The sequence below is a fragment of the Martes martes genome (assembly GCF_963455335.1).
Source record: "Martes martes genome assembly, chromosome: 3".
Taxonomy (NCBI): Eukaryota; Metazoa; Chordata; class Mammalia; order Carnivora; family Mustelidae; genus Martes; species Martes martes.
The window spans coordinates 177,791,174-177,810,663 of record NC_137890.1 but is presented as its reverse complement, the minus strand read 5'-3'; the positions used below and the strand labels follow the sequence as shown (position 1 = coordinate 177,810,663).

The 19,490-nt window shown below is 40.4% G+C and overlaps 1 protein-coding gene across 2 annotated transcripts in view; it reads right to left on the bottom strand.

Annotated features, from left to right (window-relative positions):
• Positions 1 to 1,130, bottom strand: part of KLF7 (KLF transcription factor 7) — an 85,798-nt gene extending 84,668 nt beyond the window's left edge. Inside the window, exon 1 of one of the 2 annotated variants that reach the window (XM_080797962.1) lies at positions 555 to 1,130. In XM_080797962.1, coding sequence (XP_080654088.1) covers positions 555 to 656 — 102 coding nt within the window. In that variant the 5' untranslated portion in view covers positions 657 to 1,130. The remainder of the gene's footprint in view (positions 1 to 554) is intronic. The other variant, XM_080797963.1, reaches the window with a different exon arrangement.
• Positions 1,131 to 19,490: the final 18,360 nt, after the last annotated feature.

Genomic DNA, 19,490 nt, shown 5'->3' with positions numbered 1-19,490 from the left:
CTTCTGCCCACCTTCTCCTCTCAAAATCAAGTTTCTATCTTTTATTGACACTCGCTAATTACTGGGAAAACACTCCGCTATGCTCCTACCTCCTGACCCCCATCTGACGGTAGTCAGCACCAGTTGAAAGAACTGAACCTGATTTAAGGTACCAAGTAGGTAGAGCTCCAGCATGTAGGGACGCAGTATCCTGTCATCGATGGCCCATAAAGCCCCAAACGGGCTTCCCACCCGGTTCCTCCGAACCCCAGAAGTTACGCAGGTCTGTGCTGGGGACAGTGAGCCCGACAACGTGTGCGCAAGGATGTGTGTTGGTGACTGAAACGCAGGCAGCTCAGACCGGCTGCTCAGCTCAGCACACTAAGGGGTTAGAGGGTGGGTGGAGAGGTAAGCGCAGATGACTGTTTCCGAAAACATTTTAGACAACAAACAGCCAAAAAGGGGGTAAAAAATAAAACAAACAAACAAAAAATTCAACCCCAAGCCCACACCAACGCAGCCCCTGCGTCTCCGCCGCCACCACACGATTTACACAAGTAATTTAAATCATTCACCTGCTGCCAGGTCTCCTCCAGGGATGGCAAAGCTGAGAAGTAGCCGGTGTCGTGGACAAGTTGTAGCTCCTGGAATATACTATAACTAGCCAACACGTCCATGCTGCTGCTGCCGGGCAAAACGGGAGGAGAAACCCTCCCCCGAACACAGTTGGGTCTGTTTGTTTGTCAGTCTGTCTGGCTCACCCCCCAAGAAGGCAGACATCCAGTGGCCCTTTTGTTTTGTTTTGTTTCAGTCAACTAAAAAGGAAAAAAAAAATCAATGCAGGAGAGAGGAAGAGAGGAGGTGAGAGAGGAGAGAGTGAGTGGGGTGGATGGAGAGAGGCATCCAGCATGTACAAGTGCAGACGGCTGCCAGGAAAAGGGGACTTCTCCACGGGAGTAACAATTCCCTTCCAGGGCTCTAATCACTCCAGCTCGTGGATCAGGAAGGGGGATGCAAACTCACTGACACGAAGCTGCCATCTATTTCTGCAGCGCTGTTCGCTCCTAATGCAATCTTTGCTCTTTATTTTGGGAGGTTGCATTTTTTTTTTCTCGCGATCGCTTCTCTCCCCCCCCTTCCCTTCCCTCCCCACCCCCCACCCCATCCTTGCTAGTTTGTAGTCTCTCCCCCCCTCCTTTTCTCCTCCTCCTGCTCTTCCCCCTCCCCAAACTAACCCCCCCTCCGCCCGGCGCTCCGCGCAGCCGTGGGATCTCGGAGGAGGGCGTCCATTAGGCCGCGTGTGACCATGTAAGGTAAACAGGGGGCTCATGAAGTCACTGAGGACCAATGGGGAGCGCGGAGCGGGGTCCGGGGCGGGGCTTGGCCCTGGCGGCGAGCGCGGATTGGCAGACTGCGGATCTCCCTGCTGCCTTACAAGGCGGTGCGAGGCGAGCTATTTTTAGAGGGCTATATAAGGGGGCTGAGGCGGCTGCGCGGCGGCCGGGGAGCGGGAGCGCGAGCGCTAGGCACGGGGAGGGCCTCGGCGACACTCACGCCGGCTCCCGGGACGCCGAAGCGGCCGGGCTGGGGCCACGCGGCGGCCTCCGACCCTCGCCCCGGTGCCCGGCGGAGCCCTGGGCGGCCGGAGCCTGCGTCCCTCGGAGGGGTGGGGTCGCGTGTCGCCGTCCTGGCGGTGACGCGGCCGGTCGGGAGGTGAAAGTCCAGAATGCGGGGTTAGGATGCCTCCAGGAGGAGGAGCGGGGCGGGAGCCCGGCGGAGCCGCCGTCGGGGGTGGGGGAGGAGGCACTGAGACTTCCTACTCTGCCTCCCTCCGGGGCCCGGGGGCGGAGAGCCGCGAGGGAGAGGCGTGCAAAGGAGGGCCTCACTTAATATAAAACAAACCGAGAAGGAAAAAAGCAAAAGGCACCAAAAGCCCCCTCACAAATTGCCCACAACCTGCCAGGGCGCTGGAAAAAGCGCCCGAGGAGGAAGTGGCACACAATGGAACCGAACAAAGGGGAACAACGTCGAGCGAACAACCTGCGCCCGCCCCCCGCGCGCAGCGCGCAGTCCCCGCCCCGCCCCGCCCCGCCAGCGCCAGCGCCACGGTGCGCGCCGCCGCCCGCCCGCCCTGCGCTGGGACCCCGCGGGGGGTGCTGCGCCGGGAGCCAGTCTCCCAGTTAGAGTTGATCGAAAGGGGACGTTTCGCTGGAGTGTGAGTCACAGAGAATGGAAGGCGCCCGGGTAGACGCGGAGCGCTAGCAGGAGCCGGCAGCTTGGGGATGGGGGGGGTGGGGGTGGTGTTCAAACCTGAAGCTCCCCGAAGTGGCTTCGAGAGAAGAGTCTGCCGAGCTCCGGTGGTGAGAGGCGGAACCGGATCGGACTCTGGAGCTGGCGTATAGAAATATATAGGTGGAGATACTTTTATCTCTTACATGAAAACTTTGCACGACACACTTTTTTTCTTTCTTTTTTTTTTTTTTTTAAAGGGTCGACCAGTTGTTTGACCTTATGTGGTTAGTGTCATTCTAGTTTCCCCAAAATGCTCTGTGAGCTGAGCTTACATTTTTGGAATGACTGCAGAATTCGTACTTACTCAGATGAGAAACTTAATTCTGCACGTAAGGAAAGAAACACATCCACCTTAATTGCCCTTCTCAGCTTTCCCTCCTGATGAATATGTGGGACTCCATATCATAATATTTACGAAATTCTGCTTTATAGAATTAGCACAATTCGAAATTCAGTACTTGCCAGGGAAAATCAAAGAGGAATTACTGGATTTGAGGAAAGTCTAGTTTATTTACTTTGTGATGTCTGGAATTCTGTTGGTCAGATCTACAGCATCTATTGTAGGAATTTAATCGGCATATTTGCTGGAGTTTATGTGCATGGGATGTGCAAAGATGTTAGTGCATTTAATATTATACATACACATTTGTGGTGCTAGGGGATAAATGGCATAAAAAGGTTAAACGTCATACATGAATAGGGTGATATTATGCTAGCACACATATGTGTTAGCACCTGTATGAGAAGGCCTTTCTTTGAAAGGCCAGATGGGCCTTTCCCAGAAGTAGAAAACCACTTAGAGCCATCACATCCCAATTAATGCATTAACTTGATCCTTATGGTCACTGGTGCTGCTGCTTGCTAGCCATGTGACTTTGAGCTTACCGGCTCTAATTACCCATCTCAGAAATATAAAGGGTGGTATCTGCCTTGCCTGGTTGTTATGAAGAATCAAAGTAACATTTGTAACTCACCTAGCATTGTATATGGGGCTTTTAGGTGGATTCTAAATGTTAGCTATCATTATCTCCTGGTTTTAGCTAAGTAAACTAAATAATATATCTGAACTAATCAGACCCATGGGGGGACATACCAGAGTCTTAGAGAAAGAGGAGAGGTAGAAGCCCCTTGCCAGTTGTTGTAAGTATTACAAATGTAATGTTCCTATTGTGTGGGGGGATGGGAAAGAGGCCACTGAAAAACGCTGGGGTAGAAAACAAGTTCTTCAGTGAATAGGGGAAGGAAAGGAACTTAGACATAGGGAACTCAAGAGGCAGAAGGCAAGGCAAAACCAAAGCATGTAATTTGATGTTTGAACTCAAGTGAACTTAATTTCTGTTTTTTGTATTACACCATTACCATTTTAAACAAAATATGACATTCTTCTTAACTTTTAAGTTTGAAGATTTTACAGATAATAGTTAACTAAACACTTCCAGTGTGCCAGGCTGTATGGGCACATAAACGTTTTTTACATGCAATGTCTCATTTCATCCTCACGACAACGTGAGGCAGATACTTTTGTTATCTCCAGCTTTATGGATGAGAATACCCAGGCTTAGAAATATCAAGTTGGGAGGCGCCTGGGTGGCTCAGTGGGTTGAGGCCTCTGCCTTCGGCTCAGGTCGTGATCCCTGAGTCCTGGGGTCCAGCCCCACATCGGGCTCTCTGCTCAGCGGGGGGCCTGCTTTCCCCCCCCCCTCTCTCTCTGCTAGCCTCTCTGCCTACTTGTGATCTCTGTCTGTCAAATAAATAAATTAAAAAAAAAAAAGGAATATCAAGTTGGTCAAGGTCACACAACTAGGAAGCAGCTGAGCAGGGGTTCAAATCCAGAAGCATCTGACTTTCAAGACTGTGCTTTATGGAGATCTCTGGGTGGGGAAAGCCTTTAAGTGTCTTGTTTCAAGTCAAGATTTGTTTATAAAAATGCTTGGGCATAGAGAAGGGGGGCTTCCTTTGAGGTTTTTTTCTCCATGTAAATATCAGTCATTTTAATATACAGAAGAACTCAACCAAAATCTTATAATATAAATTCTGAAGACCTCATTATGACTTTTTTCAAAGCTTTATAGAATGTTTTAGAATGCATTCTGAGAAATTTATGCAATGAGGCACTCCTAAAGTCACATTTTTAATATCAGTCATATTTATCTACTTTTATGGCCTTGAGACCCTAGGTTCACATTGTAAAACACATGCAAAGAATCTGAATGTATAAAATAATCAACAAATTAAGATCAAAAGGGAACTTTGGCAGTCAAACAAACCAATAATAAAGAGCATGTCTATAAGTACCACATATTGAATGCCTTCTCTGTACCTGGCATTTTATACATGTTCTTCTCATCTGGTGTTCACCACAATCTTGTGATGGAGTGGTCATTGCTCGATTTTCACAGATGAACGTATCAAAGTTCAGAGAGGACACACAATTTGCCCATTACTGTTAAGTGGCAGAAGCAGATTCAAATATAGGTCTGAATCCAAGATGACTCCAAAGTCTGTGTCCTCTGCATATGTTAATCTTATAAGACACTAATACTACTTTTAATAATATCACCTTCTGGAAGTTATCCCATAGGAAACAGCTAAGAGTAAATAATGTTAACCTGCCTCCCCCAGCAAAACTAAGAAATGGAACTATTTTATGAACAACATAGTAAAAATGTAGTATGTAAATAAACACAACCAAGACATCAGACTGTTTCTACTAGAAAAGTCTGATTCATTAGTACAGGAAGTCCTTATTAGCCTTGTGTGATTAACATTGGTAAAGCCTCCTTAAAATAATTCTATTTAAAACAGAGACTAAATTTCAGAGAAATTGGTGAAAAGTGGACTTTATTTGAAAATAAAACTCGGTGTTATTAAAATATATTTAGCCTATCTTCTATGGAACAAAATTTATGTTGTAAGCACAACGATGTGCTAATTATGGAATGAATAAACAATAAATCAAGAAGATTATTGCTGGCTTAATTTTTTTCTAACAGATATGAATCACCTTACAACATGCTTTATTTCATATTTCACTTTTAGGCCATAATCAAAAAGAGGGTTGTTTTGTAAAAATGTTTGAGGGCTTCATCAGTTTTCCCAGGGATCTCACTTAATTTTTTGATATTCACAGTATTCTTTTCATTTCTTCTGAATCAATATAGTCATCATCCCTGTTGACTTTACCTTCACTTGTTTGTTTAACTCTGTAGACCCTCGTTTGCCAGTTCCTTTACCAACTTCACTTTCATTGATACCATGAAACCTTACACCTTTTGCAAGATTTGCAATTTCACTTCACAATACAACTGAATATTTGCATTGAGTCATAAATGGTTACCACAATGGGGAGTGAAGGAGGGGAGTCTAATGTTTAAAAGATTTTTGGACAGGTAACTAATTTATAGGTTGCCATATCATTAATAAATATTTTGATCTACTTATGAGTTTTGCTTCCCTTCACAATCTCACTATGGTGAAAGAAAGTGTGAACTTAGGGAACATGCCTGTCAAAGAGGTGGAGGTTAGTAAATAAGACTGAGAGACACAGTTTGAATCTGGAAGAAAAAGTATGTGCATATGTGTCATGCAATAAATGATGTACATATGTACATATAACCAGAGAGTTGTTTCATGCTTGGAAAAAAAAGATGGCATCTTCTTCAGGCCTCTCATATCTTAGATAAAATATTCCTCAAGGATAGATATCTCCTTTTGTTTTCATTCTGTACTCACTTTCTGCTCATAATTTGGTTTCCCACTTGTTCTGCCTGCAGGGAAAGAATGTACTGGCTACAACCACAGGAGCCTGGTGCTCATTGTGACAGTTTCGGTTGTTTTGTCAATACAAAAACATTTTAGTTATAATTGTATTTTTTGTGAGTGTAGTTAGCATGGGTCTGGCTCCCTGGATGTGTTCAATATTGAGACTCTGACATGTTGAGGTTTCTGGACATGATGGGCAGAAAGAGAGAGGGAAGAAGGAAAGAAGGAAGGGAAGGAAGAAGGGGGAGGGGGAGAGGGAGGGAGGGGAAATCCTGGTCTTAATGAATTAACCAAAATTTCTTGGCAGATAGTTTACTGATCTCCAGAAAACATGCCAATCTTGCTGTTGGCTTTTCGGAATTCTTTAGGTATATTATAGCTTAATAAAAAAAAATTTTTTAATGGAATGTTAAAGCCAACCCTGAATGTTGAATTCTTCATCATATTGGGTCACACTGATGGGGTAAAGAGAGGACCTAAGGTGCACTACTGGTGATGGCATGTTGTTCTGATTCAAGTAGTCTGTTGCTTAACAAAAATTGACTTACCATAGTGATAAAGGTAAGGAAATAAAAAATGTCTTTAAAAGTTTATTGTTAGGAATGCCCTGCCCAGAGCTTAGAATTGGACAGTTAATGTTATTATGACCTGTGGCACATAATTCCTATGGAGAGTAATATCTGTTGTCACTTTTCCAGCTTGAGCCACCAGGACTTAGAAGTGTCAGTATCCTCTAATGAAGGACAAAATCATCATCTAAATTCAATCAGTTATTCAATATATATTATGTAAAACATTCATATTATCCAAAACATTTGGTCATTTAACATTCTGTAGAATGCATACATTGGAAACAGAAGTATAAGCAAAGACACATTACTAACATTAGTGGTATTATATCTCAGAAGTTTGAAAAGGCATGGGAAATACCTAGTCCAACTTTCACAGACCACTACTTCCTTCTGCAACATTCCTTCCAGGAGATGCCCAGTTGTTCCAAAGATGGGGAAATCTGAGCAGGCACTGGGATAAACCACTATGACTGACCCTAGCTCACTTTCTTCCTCTAAGAATAGCCTCATAAGCTACTCAGGGGGCTCCGGACAAAGATTTTGAGAAAGAGGCCAGCAGAAGATGAGAAAAGATTTTTAAATAATAAAAAGAATTCCTTCGGTTATGTAATGATAGAAATGCCAAGACAGTTGTGAAGCTAGTGAGAAATTAAGTTGCTAATGTTTTCAGGATTAGTAATAACCCTCTGCAGCATGTGAGGCACAGTTTGTAGAATTGTGTGATATTTCATCCTGAGTATTTTTTTGTTGTTGAGACATGTTGAATACAACCCAGCATTGCTATTAATATGTTATATATCACTGTCAATATTTTATCAGAGTATTATCATTTTTCTTTTAAACATGCCATTTCCAAAGGTTTGGTACACCCTTAATGGGATTTAACAGCAAGTGTCTCGGATTTTGTAATAGAAATCAATGGGAGAATAGGATTGATTTGATAGAAAGTCTCTGTGCCGCAAACTTTGCTGACAGTGACCATTCCTTTAAGTGAGAGATACCTATTCCACAAGTGCCCAATGATGAGTTTTTATGTGTATGATAGATCTGGGTAGTTGGGAAGATTAATAATGTCAGCAGCAGTTTTTTGCTGACTGGTTGCTCATTTGAATTTCCCTGAATTTTCTTTACCAGAAGGATGCTCATTTAAATGGTTAGAACAGTCTGCTGAGTCACAGTGTTTAATATTGGTTACTGCTCTTTCCAGGAGTTAGCAAGGCGAGTGCCCTGGCCTTCCCCTTAGGTGATCTAAATGGGGGTTGGGAGGTTTGCTTCAGTGTCTACCATAGCTTCACATCCCTCTGTCAGCTCTCAGCTCTCCCTACTGCTCTGCAATGCTCACAGACCATCCTAAGCAAATATGGTCATGTTTTACAGAGAGTCACTTCATCTTGGCCTCTCAAGCAGGCTGGGTCCCACATAGGACATGCTCTTCTGCTTTGCTTCAGTGGTTGATCATTACTTGAAAGGTAGGGCAGTCCTACTGATGAAGACCAAAAGGCAGCGTAAGTCCAAGAGGTTCACTCCCTCCACCTGTGTGTCCAAATGTGAAATTCTACCCAGCTCTCTCTGTGCCACGCATTAATCTGTCCATGGCCTTTCTGTAATACTGATTCTTGAGTGTGGAGGTTTGTCTGTGTTAAATTGATGCCGAGTGTAAATGTCCTTTCCACATATTCATGAGCATTGGTCCCTTTAGAAATGAGACATTTCTTTCCTTTTTTTTTTTTTAAGATTTTATTTATTTATTTAACAGAGAGAGAGAGAGAGAGAGAGAGATCACAAGTAGGTAGAGAGGCAGGCAGAGAGAGAGGGGGAAGCAGGCTCCCTATTTTGCAGAAAGCCCAATTCGGGCTCAATCCCAGGACCCTGAGATCATGACCTGAGTCGAAGACAGAGGCTTAACCCAGTAAGCCACCCAGGTACCCTGAGATGAGACATTTCTAGGGAACATTTGCTTGATCACCCTACAGAGAATCTAATATCTGTTATAGTACACATAAACTTTTTAAAACCCAACTTAAAAGAGATCACACAAAATGTTGTTAGTAAAATTTAAAAATAATATTCCTCTTTCTCTAGTATTGTTTGGACACTGTATTGTTTGTGCTGGCTTCTGTTAAGTTAGCCTAAATAGGAGGAAATGGCTTTACCTCAAATGATGTCAAATGTGGTCAAAAGAAAATAGAAGATCTAAGGCACTTAGCAAAAATGGCTGTAATTAAAATTACCAACATCTGCATAAAGTACATGAGACACACTGTCAAAGAACCCACCTCACAGAGTGATTTGGAGACTCTCTCTCTCTCTCTCTCTCTCTATATATATATATATATATATATATATTTAAGATTTTATTTGTTTATTTGAGAGACAAAGAGAGAGAGAGAGAGAGCACATGAGGGTGGGGGAGGAGCAGAGGGAGAGGAACAAGCAAACTCCATGCTGAGCCCAGAGCCCAACACGGAGTTCAGTCCCATAACTCTGAGACCATGACCTGAGCCAAAACCAAAAGTTGGACGCTCAACCAACTGAACCACTGAGGTGCCCCAGAGATGATATATTTTTTAAAATAAGGTATGTCCCAGTCTATCAGGAAACAGTGGCTATTACATTTGTTACATTTTAAGAGAGATTGTAATCTTGAATATTAGAACATTTCACAAAGTGGTGTAATAACAGACTTTTCTGGGAACTAGTAACAATTCAGCAAAAGGAAAGCTAGAGAACAAGAATTTGTTAAATTTAAGTTTCTTTCACACAGACCTGGAATAAAGAATGTCCTGATGCTAAATGGCCTTTAAAAATCACTTAGAATATAAAGAGATCTATGTTAGCAGACTTGAAAATAAGTATTTGACAACCCTGAATTTCCTCTTTGTTTTGTCTTTACCATAGCAACCTTCTAACCTGTAATTTGGTCTTCTGAGTGGACTTACTTATATGAGATTGCCTTTTGTAAACTTGTAGTGTCTATTTTTATTTATGTACATATTTTATTATTTTTCTATTTTCAGAGAGGAAGTATGAATAAAGACAATAAAACATTGAAATGATAATACAAAAAACCGTTAGCATTAACTAAAAGACAGGAGTCAAGTACTAAAGGAAGAGGGAAGAAGAAAAGTAGTAAGGATCTATTACCATTTCAGCTGTGTCTCCTATTAAAACTGACCAAGCTATGTTGTTACTTATAAATTATTTCCTTGTACATTTGCCTAATGTGAACCCATACCCCTAGAGCACAGAGTCTCACCTCTATGATGTTAACTGTTTGGTGTATAAGTTGGCAAAACTGAGCTTCATATTTTTCAATTCTGTTGACTCTACTAAGATGACCAAGTAGTCCTATTTAAAGACATATAATTTCATTTACTCAACAATTATTGAGCACCTGTTCTGTCCAACACTGGACTGGGGGCTGGCCTATAATGAGGACTGAGATATGATTCTTACCTGACATGTCAAACAAACATGTTAAACAAAGATACAAATAAAAACTAATATGGATAATATGGCAGACTAGATTATTGGGACAGACTTTCTCTATGTAAAAATAACCAAAATTCTAGGACATAAGCATTGATGAGCTGACAAGATAATAAGGAATTATTGAGCTAAACTCTAAATGAAAGTGAGATTCAACATAGTTTCTGGCATAGAACACTCTTAAACTCAATATTCCCAGCCCTGGATGTATATTAAATAGAGCTTAAAAAATACCAGTGAGTGATGTGGCTTCCAGCAAACGTGTACTAGCTAGTGTTGGGTGAGCACCAATCCCCATCCTCAACTTCTAAGAGCAACTGGGAAATCTAGAAAAAATTTAAAAATTACATGATGAAGGTACTGAAGAAGTAACAATGGAGCATGAACTCACCAAGCCTAGATCCTGAAAAGAAAAGAAGCCAAAGAGATAAGCCCCCAAATCAGCATGGTTTTATCCCACTGCAGTAATTACCTAAGAGAAAGTTGAGCTATGAAGCTGAGCAGAAAATATAGTGAAAAGGAAGGTAAGCAAAGGTTTTACTAAATCCAAAAGCCTGGGGTATAAGTATTAGAGTTTAGCCAAGAGGTTGAAGAAATGTGAGGGGCAGAAAAAGACTATCCCTTACCAGGAATGAAGTCTGACTTTGAGCTATAACAATACCTGATTGGAGTAAAGTAATCCCCTTTCATCAAGCTGCCTTCAGAAGAGGAGAATAAATCCTCTCTGTAAAAAAATAATCCAGAACTGGAACTCACTCTACAATTTTTTATACTCAATGTCCAATACTCATTTAAAAACATAAAAAGGTAAAAATTCCCCAAAACCAAGATTTTAAAAATTTAATAAAAACAGGCCCATAGGAAATCTAAATATTGTTATTATTAGACTTGCCCTTTGAAACAACTGTCATTAACATAAATAAGAAATTAAAAGATAAGAAGAAGGAGGGGCGCCTGGGTGGCTCAGTGGGTTAAAGCCTCTGCCTTCAGCTCAGGTCATGATCCCAGGGTCCTTCAGGCTCTCCGCTCAGCGGGGAGCCTGCTTCCTCCTCTCTCTCTGCCTGCCTCTCTGCCTACTTGCAATCTCTGTCTGTCAAATAAATAAATAAAATCTTTAAAAGATAAGAAGGAGGATTTTAGCCTAGAATTGGAGACTATAACAAAAAATCAATTTCTGGAACTAAAAATCGCAATTGGAAATAAAAATTTAATGGAAGGGTTTGAGGTGTTTCAACTTGACTGGCTCACATTGTGCCCAGGTATTTCTGAATGTGTCTGTGAAGGTGATTCAGGATGAGGTCAGCATTTGAATCACTGTACTTGGTAAACAGTTTGCCTGCCCCAGTGTGGATGGGCACTATCTAATCCCTTGAAGGGCTGAGAACAAAAAGATAGAAAAAGGAAGAATTTGGCCTTTTCTGCCTGCCTGCTTGAGCTGGGACATTGATCCATCTTGGAATCTACATCATTGGTTTCCCTGGATCTCGGGCCTTTGGACTTGAATTGAATTACACTACTGGCTTTCCTGGGTCTCCAGCTTGGTGATGGCAAATTGTGGGACTTGTCAGCCTTCATAATTGTATGAACCAATTCTTTATAATAAATTTCTTCATATACAGCTCCCATTGATATCTATACATCTAGATACATACATTGGTATACATCTAGATACATACATCGGTATGTATCTAGATGTATAGATGTATAGATTGGTATAGATGTATAGATTGGTATACATCTAGATACATACCGCTGTATGTATCTAGATGTATAGATATATAGATATATACTATTCGTTCTGTTTCTCTAGAGAGCCCTGACTAATACAGAGTTTAACAATATATTAAACACAGGTGAGATAATTGGAAGTTGGTAAGCAAGAAATATTCAGGCAAAAGGATAGGGATGAAAAATGTGGTGAAAAGGAAAAAAAGTGCAAAAGGTAAATGGGGCAAGGTGAAACATTCTCCCATCTACATCACTGGATTCCATAAAAATGGATAGAAAGATTGGGAGACAAGCAACATGTGAGGGCTTAAAGACTGAGAATTTTCCAAAATAGAACAAAAAACATCTAAATCCATGGATATCCATCCCCAAGTTGGATAATACAACTAAACTATTGCTAAGTGATTCATGGGGAAATTTCTATCAAAGAGAAAATATGAAAAGCATTTACATAAGAGACACGTTGTTTTCAAGAGTACAAAGATAGGACTTCATTCTTCACTCGCAACAGAAGCCTTGGAAGAAAAGACAAGGGAATGGCATATTCAAAGTCCTACAAGAAAATAACTGCCAATTTAGATTTCTATACCTACTAAAAAACAATAATAATTAGGTCTATGAGGTTTTAAATTACATGAAATTAAAATAACACAAAAGTAGAGGAGTAAATGAAGTTAAAATAGTCTAATACCCTTGCATCATCCCAGTCATCTCAGGGTATAGAAAAAGTACTAATGTGTATTAGACTTCAAGAAATCAAAGAGAAATGCTATAATTTCTAAGGTAACCTAAAAAAATAATTTAAGAATTTTACATAACAAGCTAATAAAAGGGAGGAAATAAAATGATTAATCCAGGAAAGGAGACCAAAAGAAATAAGGTAAGTAGTAAAAATAGAAATAAAATAAATAGAAAAAATAGAAAATAAAAAGGTATATTTAAATCCCAAATTTTCAGTTATTTCAATCATTGCAAATAGATTAAAATATCCAATTAAAAGACAGTGTCTAACTAAGTAAAAAACAAAACTCAAGTATAATGAAATTTCCATTTTGTAGTTTGGAAATGGTCTAATATTGTCAGTTTTAAGTACTTTTATCAGAAATGGATGCTATTTATAAAAGATATTTATTGAACATGGGGGAAAGGTTGAGAATGAAAGGAAGAAAAATGATAAACCATGCAAATTTAACTAAAACCAGGTTGTCTTAGCTCTAAGAATATTCAACAAATCAGATTTGAGGTTAGTAAACAAAGTAGACATAGAAAGGTACCTTATAATACAATAGTCCACTTAAAGATATAACATTTCTAGATCTATTGATACAGACTCAAAATGATTAAGTAAACTGGAAGAAGTAGAGGAAAAGTAGAAAAATCTACAATCACACTGATAGAGTTTAGTTTTTTTTGATAACTGATAGAACAAACAGATAAAAATCAGTAAAGATACAAAGACTTGAGCATAAAGATGTCTCTCTACCTAATTACCAAATATAGAACCTGGCACTTAATGCTCATAGAAAACACACTTTCAACTGCATGCAGAAAATTTACCAAAATAGACCATATATTGTGCCATATAAAAGTCTCAGCAAATTTCAAAGAGTGAAAACTATACAGAATAGATTATCTCACCACAATGAGATTTAAGCCAGAAATGAATAATAAAAAGATAACTGTAGAGTCTTCATGTATTTGGAAATTAGGAAATATACTATTAAATAACCTATGAGTTAAAGACAATATCACAGAAAAAAATTTTATTTGGAACTACTTAAAAATGATATATAGACAGATATGCAAGCAAGGATAGTAAAATGCTAGTGATAGAATATGGATGGTGAGTGTATGGTTATTCACTGGGAAATTTTGTTGCTTTCAGTTCAAATTTCCTTTGTGTCAAAAATCTTTTTAGGTTCTTGATTTTGTAGTATAACACTTAAAATTACATGTCACCTGCAAATTGGATAGACCTAATAATAACAGCTAACTATATAAAGACTCCTAGGTACCAAACACTGTTCTGAGTGTTTACATGTATTGTATCATGCTCACAACAACCCTCTGAGTTAGGTACTAATCATATACCCATTATGCATATTTAAAAACTGAGGCACAGGGAAGTGAAGCTGTGCGCCACACAGCTGAATCCACAGCCTGCATGTTCAGTCTCTACCCTATGTTTTGTCCCCTCAGATCTCTGAGGGCAACTTATACAGACAAGACTAAAATGCTGAACCCTTTTAAAGACTATCCTCCAAGTTGAGACTGCACTGGGGGGGACTATAAAGTCAATGGACCATTTATCACATTCTATAGCTTGTCATCTTATGTATGAGGACACAATGAAGGATTTCACTGGCTACTTTGTTTAGATATACCATGTCCACAACCCTTTTGCCTGACTAGGTCATCCTCAAATAGGGATATTGTGCTATTTGGACCTGACTCCATTTGGGGACATAGATGCTGGTTTCTGAGGATAGTGGCTTCCTTTCCGGGGACTGTGGAAGCCACTAGTTTAATAACTGATTCCAAAATTTTGCTAAGAAATGATGTCTAGAATCAAAATATAATCTGGGGTGATTAGGTGGCACAGTTGATAAAACGTCTGACTCTTGGTTTCGGCTCAGGTCATGATCTCAGAGTGGCAAGATTGAGCTCCAAGTTGGGCTCCACACTGAGCATGGACTTGACTTGAGACTCTTCCTCCTTCTCCCTCTGACCAGGTGCTCTCCCAGATGCTCTCTCTAAAAGAAATAATAAGTCATTTTAAAAAAGAAGAAGAAAAATATACTCTGACCCAGGAGGTGATTTTGGTGGGTCTCTAAATAGATTGTTATAAGCTTACCCATGTTACTAAGAAAAAAGGATTCTTGGCCATGGGTCTACCTCCTGGGTACCCCTAACACTGTTTTATAGATTCAGTTAATTCTTAGATCATAGCTCACTCGGTTCTAATGTCTTCTAGGTAAGTCTACACTCTGCTTATAATTGTCCCTGGTTATATGTCTCTCCTTCCAACTTCTACACATCCTTTTAGAAGCTGAGCTTATTAAAGATATCCCCAAGATAGGGCAGAATCTTTAGGTATTTTTACATATTCTCCTCAGTAGAGTCACTCACTGATATTTTGTCAGAATCTCAGTTTTGAAAGTGTCCTATTCCTCTTGGGTTCAGCTTCTCTTTCAATGATAGAGACCCTGCTACTAACAGTGTGGTCCTGGGGCGCCTGGGTGACTCAGTCAGTTAAGTGTCCGACTCTTGATTTCCACTCAGGTCATAATCTCAGGGTCATGAGTTTGAACCCTGAGTTGGACTCAACACTGGGCTCTGCACTCAGCATGGATTCTGCTTGTCTTTCTCCCTGTGCTCCTCCCCCTGCTCTCACTCTTGATCTCTCTCTCAAATAAATAAATAAATAAAATCTTTTAAAAAAATAATAAAATGAAGTATGATCCTTGGACCAGCAGCATTAACATAGCTGACGTTTGTTAGAATTGTACATTGGCAAATCATACCCCAGACCTACCGAATTGCAATATACATTTTAACAAAATGCCCATGTGATCTGTGTACACACAAAGTTTGAGAAGTGTTGTTATAGGTCAAGGACTCATGCCCTCTCTTTTTCTGAACTTGTAGTAAAGCACCCATTTCCCTCGGGCCACACCCACCTACCTGCCTCCTATTTATTCTGAGATCATGGGTTTTTCTCCTGTGGTGGCACTCCCACTTTATCAGTTGGTGCCTTCTTGCCAGTAAGATTTAGATTCAGAGGAACGACTGTTCCCCTTTCACTTCCCCAAACTTCTAAGAGAAGTCTATTTTGTTCCAACTTTCCTTTATTTCCAAGATGCGGAAGCTGAAATGTCTCCTCTTTAATCATCTTTTCACATCTGAATAGACAATCATACATTCAAATACATCTTCATCTCTGATATTGTACTTGGTACTCCCAGCAGTCCTATGACGTAGCTAGTCTTAAAATGTTCAGAGCACTGCTTATTATTCCCACTTGTCAGATAAGAAAGCTGAGGCTTAGAGGTTAAAGCAGCTCTTCTGAAACCATATAGCAAGTAGGGGCAACATCCGTGCAAGTATCCAGACCCCTTGCTTCCTTTTCACTGAACAACTGTATCTCCAAAGTATTGCTCCAAACATCTGAGCAGTGTTGAAGGCAGAGCTACCCACCCTAGCACCACTTACCAAGCACAAACACTCTCTCCCCTGTGGAAAATGCTTTCAGTTTTCCAGCCAACTGCTTTTTAAATTTGCTACCAGAGACTTAATGCCTCCATTAGAATATGATCAGCTACCTGCATACTTACTTCTTGAAGTTAGGGGATGGTCAAGGGCACAATTCTGGCAAGTGAGGTGTAAATAGAAGTTTCATGGGCTGTATGAGTTTGCTAGGGATGTCATACCAACGTGCCATAGACAATGGCTTAAAAACCAGAAATGTATTGTCTCACAGCTTAGGAGGCTAGAAGTCTGAAATCAAGGTGTGTGCAAGGTCTGTTCCCTCCAAGTGCTATGAAGGAAAAATCTGCTCCCAGTATCTTGACTTGCAGATGAGTGTGCCCCACTCACAAGGTGTTCCCCCTGTCTGCACATTTCTGTGTCCAAATGTGTCCAATATGACACAAGTCATACTGGGTTAGGACCCACACAAGTGACCAAATTTTAACTTGATCACCTCTGTAAATATCCTATCTCCAAATAACGTCACATTCTGAGGTCCTGGGGATTAATATTCCAACATATTCTTGGAGGGGTGGGGAGACACAATTCAACCCATAACATGAGAGGAGTATGGATTTTGGGGGGTGCTTTTGCTTTCCTCACAAAAGAGGATAGCCATGGTGTGATGTCCTCCCACTGTCCTTCCTTTGTGTTTTATATTCTGCCTCCGTAGCTGGAACTGCTTGGCCTTATTGGGATTAGGAAAGAAAGACCAAGAGAGCTAAGGCGTTGAACCAGCATGAAGAAATGCCTGACTCTTCATATCTGTTACATGAGGAAAATTACTGCTTTTGCCAAAAGTCCTCTCAGTGAGGTTTCTCATGACTTATAGCCAAACACATTCCTAATATATTTTACCATTCTCAAATAACTGGCTTTATAGCAGTTTATCAAATGATACAGTAATCCAGAGTAAAAGAGCTAGTTATTGTCAGGCTATGTTTACAAATGACTTAGATTGAGAAAGAGGTTGAAGGAACTGAATAATGAAAGTATCATACCTTGACAGACATTTTGAAAACAATGTCTATGAAAAATATGTCCCTTGGAGGCTGTCCCCCAACGGCCTTCAAACTCACCTTTGTTGCTAGTTCTTGAAGGTGACTGGTATCTTCCATCCCCCAATGTTGTTCTTGACAAGCCAATAAAAAAAGATCCTGCCTGCTATTCTTAGCATTTATACCAAAGCTCTGGTGTGAGAGGATGAGGTCATGACTTGTTACCCTCAACAGTGGACATTTTAGTAAGTTGCTCCGTGTACTTCTTTGACGACTGCCCATGAGATCATCTCTGCAGTTACAATTTATAGTCTTAAATGCACTTCTGTTCCCTTTCACATGCTGTGCCCTGTAACGATCTCTTTTTGGGATTCTTGAGATCATCTCTGCAGTTACAATTTACAGTCTTAAATGCACTTCTGTTCCCTTTCACATGCTGTGCCCTGTAACGATCTCTTTTGGGATTCTTGGGATTCTAAAGGAGTCTGACAACTAGTGGTGGTCGTGACTCCGGATATTGCAAGTAGGAAGATAGGTGCTGGGGAGAAACAAGGCCATTGCCAATGAGCCAGGCAGGATGTCCTCTGTACAGGACAGGGGCTCCATCAGATAAGGCAGGAGAGGCATCTCACAAGCAAAATTTAAGGAGGTGCTCACTTTCAACACTGCATGGAACACAGCCAGTGCTTCTTAATGTTCACCTTGGGCATTTCTCCTGCCTTCAAGTAAGAATGATCTCCAAGGGACACTCTTATGTTTTATTACTTTCAATGGAATCACTGTACTCCTAAACACACATTCACAGAAAAAAAGAGAATCTTTCTTCCTCATATCCAGACATTTAACTTTTTACAGTGGTAATTCAAATGAGCGAGTACCTATGCACTGAAACTCGAAAGATATTGTATATATACTATCTGTAACACTAAGAAATTCTGCAATGCAGGCACCATCTGGATCCCACTTTGCAGCTGAGACTAAGAGAGATTCAGTGGCTGGCCCCTGGCCCTACAGAAGACAGGGCCACGCTAACAGGTGTCTCCCTTTTCCATTCCCATACCCTCTGCCTGCATCCTGCCCTCCCTTGAGGCTGGGAAATCCCTGCTTTCTCAGCGTTCCTTGTTTTAATTCCCTCAATCACCACAAATTCTACCTCTTCATCTCTCGGTCAGATTTCTCTTACTTAACTAAAAGATATCATTATTGCTTTGCTTTTGCGGTTTCTTTATCTTTTCCAGCTTTAAAAAAATTCATTGAGTTTGAGAGTAGATCAGTATGTCAAGTTTTCTCAAAACATTCTTTAAAGCCATTTTCTGACTTAAATGTCTAGAGGGCAGAGCTAAATGGGGCCACCAGGTAAGAAAGCAGGACGGCTCCACACACTTTAGAGGGGAGGAGGAAGGAGAAAATGGAAAGGAAAAATCTTATTAGGTTTTGTAGGTCAGGGAAATCCTTTCTAGCCTGGATTTTTAAACCTTCTGAATTTTAATTGAAAGTATTTCTCCAGGGTATTTACTTTAACATGACTATGCACTCTCAAAAAAATATTCCCTATTCATATTAGAAAAATATTACAAATTCCAGGAAGAGAAGATTGCATTAGAAGGAAGAATACGATGATGTGCCCTTTCTGCTTCGGACAGTAACCGTGAAATTGCTGGCAACTCTAAAAGCTGCCAGACTTCTATTGAGCATGTCTGCTGGGAAAATCCCAAAGCTCATGGGTATGATACATGACTGCATGCTCCCACCTAGAAATCACCATTAATTCTTACAAGAAGTAGACAGTACTCCTTTCAAGATTTATGACCATCCACACCAGAAAATGCCCCCAAATTAGAAAGTAAAAGATTGATTTTAACATATCTGGGGGCTATTGTAGAAAGGTATGAAAATTAATGAACAAAACTTGGAGTCATACTGATTTTCAGTTTTGGCCTAAAATGCAAAATATCTTTTATTCTTTGTACAGTTCACACACACACACACACACACACACACAGACTCTCTCTCTCTCTCTCTCTTTCAAAGATAGAAATTCTCAATTGTTTTCTTATAACAAATGGAAAATCAAGTGATAGGCAAATGTCACTATTCATCTTTTCTTAATTCAAGTATACATCTTTATCCAAACCAGAAATTACTCTATTTTCTTTTTTTTCTTCAAATAGACATATTACAACAACTGTCATCGTTAGTAGAAATTCAGATTATAATAATAGGCTTGTTTAAATAGAGCTTTTTGTATTTCTGGCTCAATATATTTTTTAATATTGTATCTTCTCATCTTCATTATGTTCCTATAAAGGAGGTTACTTATAATTTCTGATTTATAGATCTAAAAATTACAGCACTGAAAAGCAAGATGACAAAATGCAAGGTCAAACGGTCATGAAAAATTGGTCCTTCAACTCACTTCCTA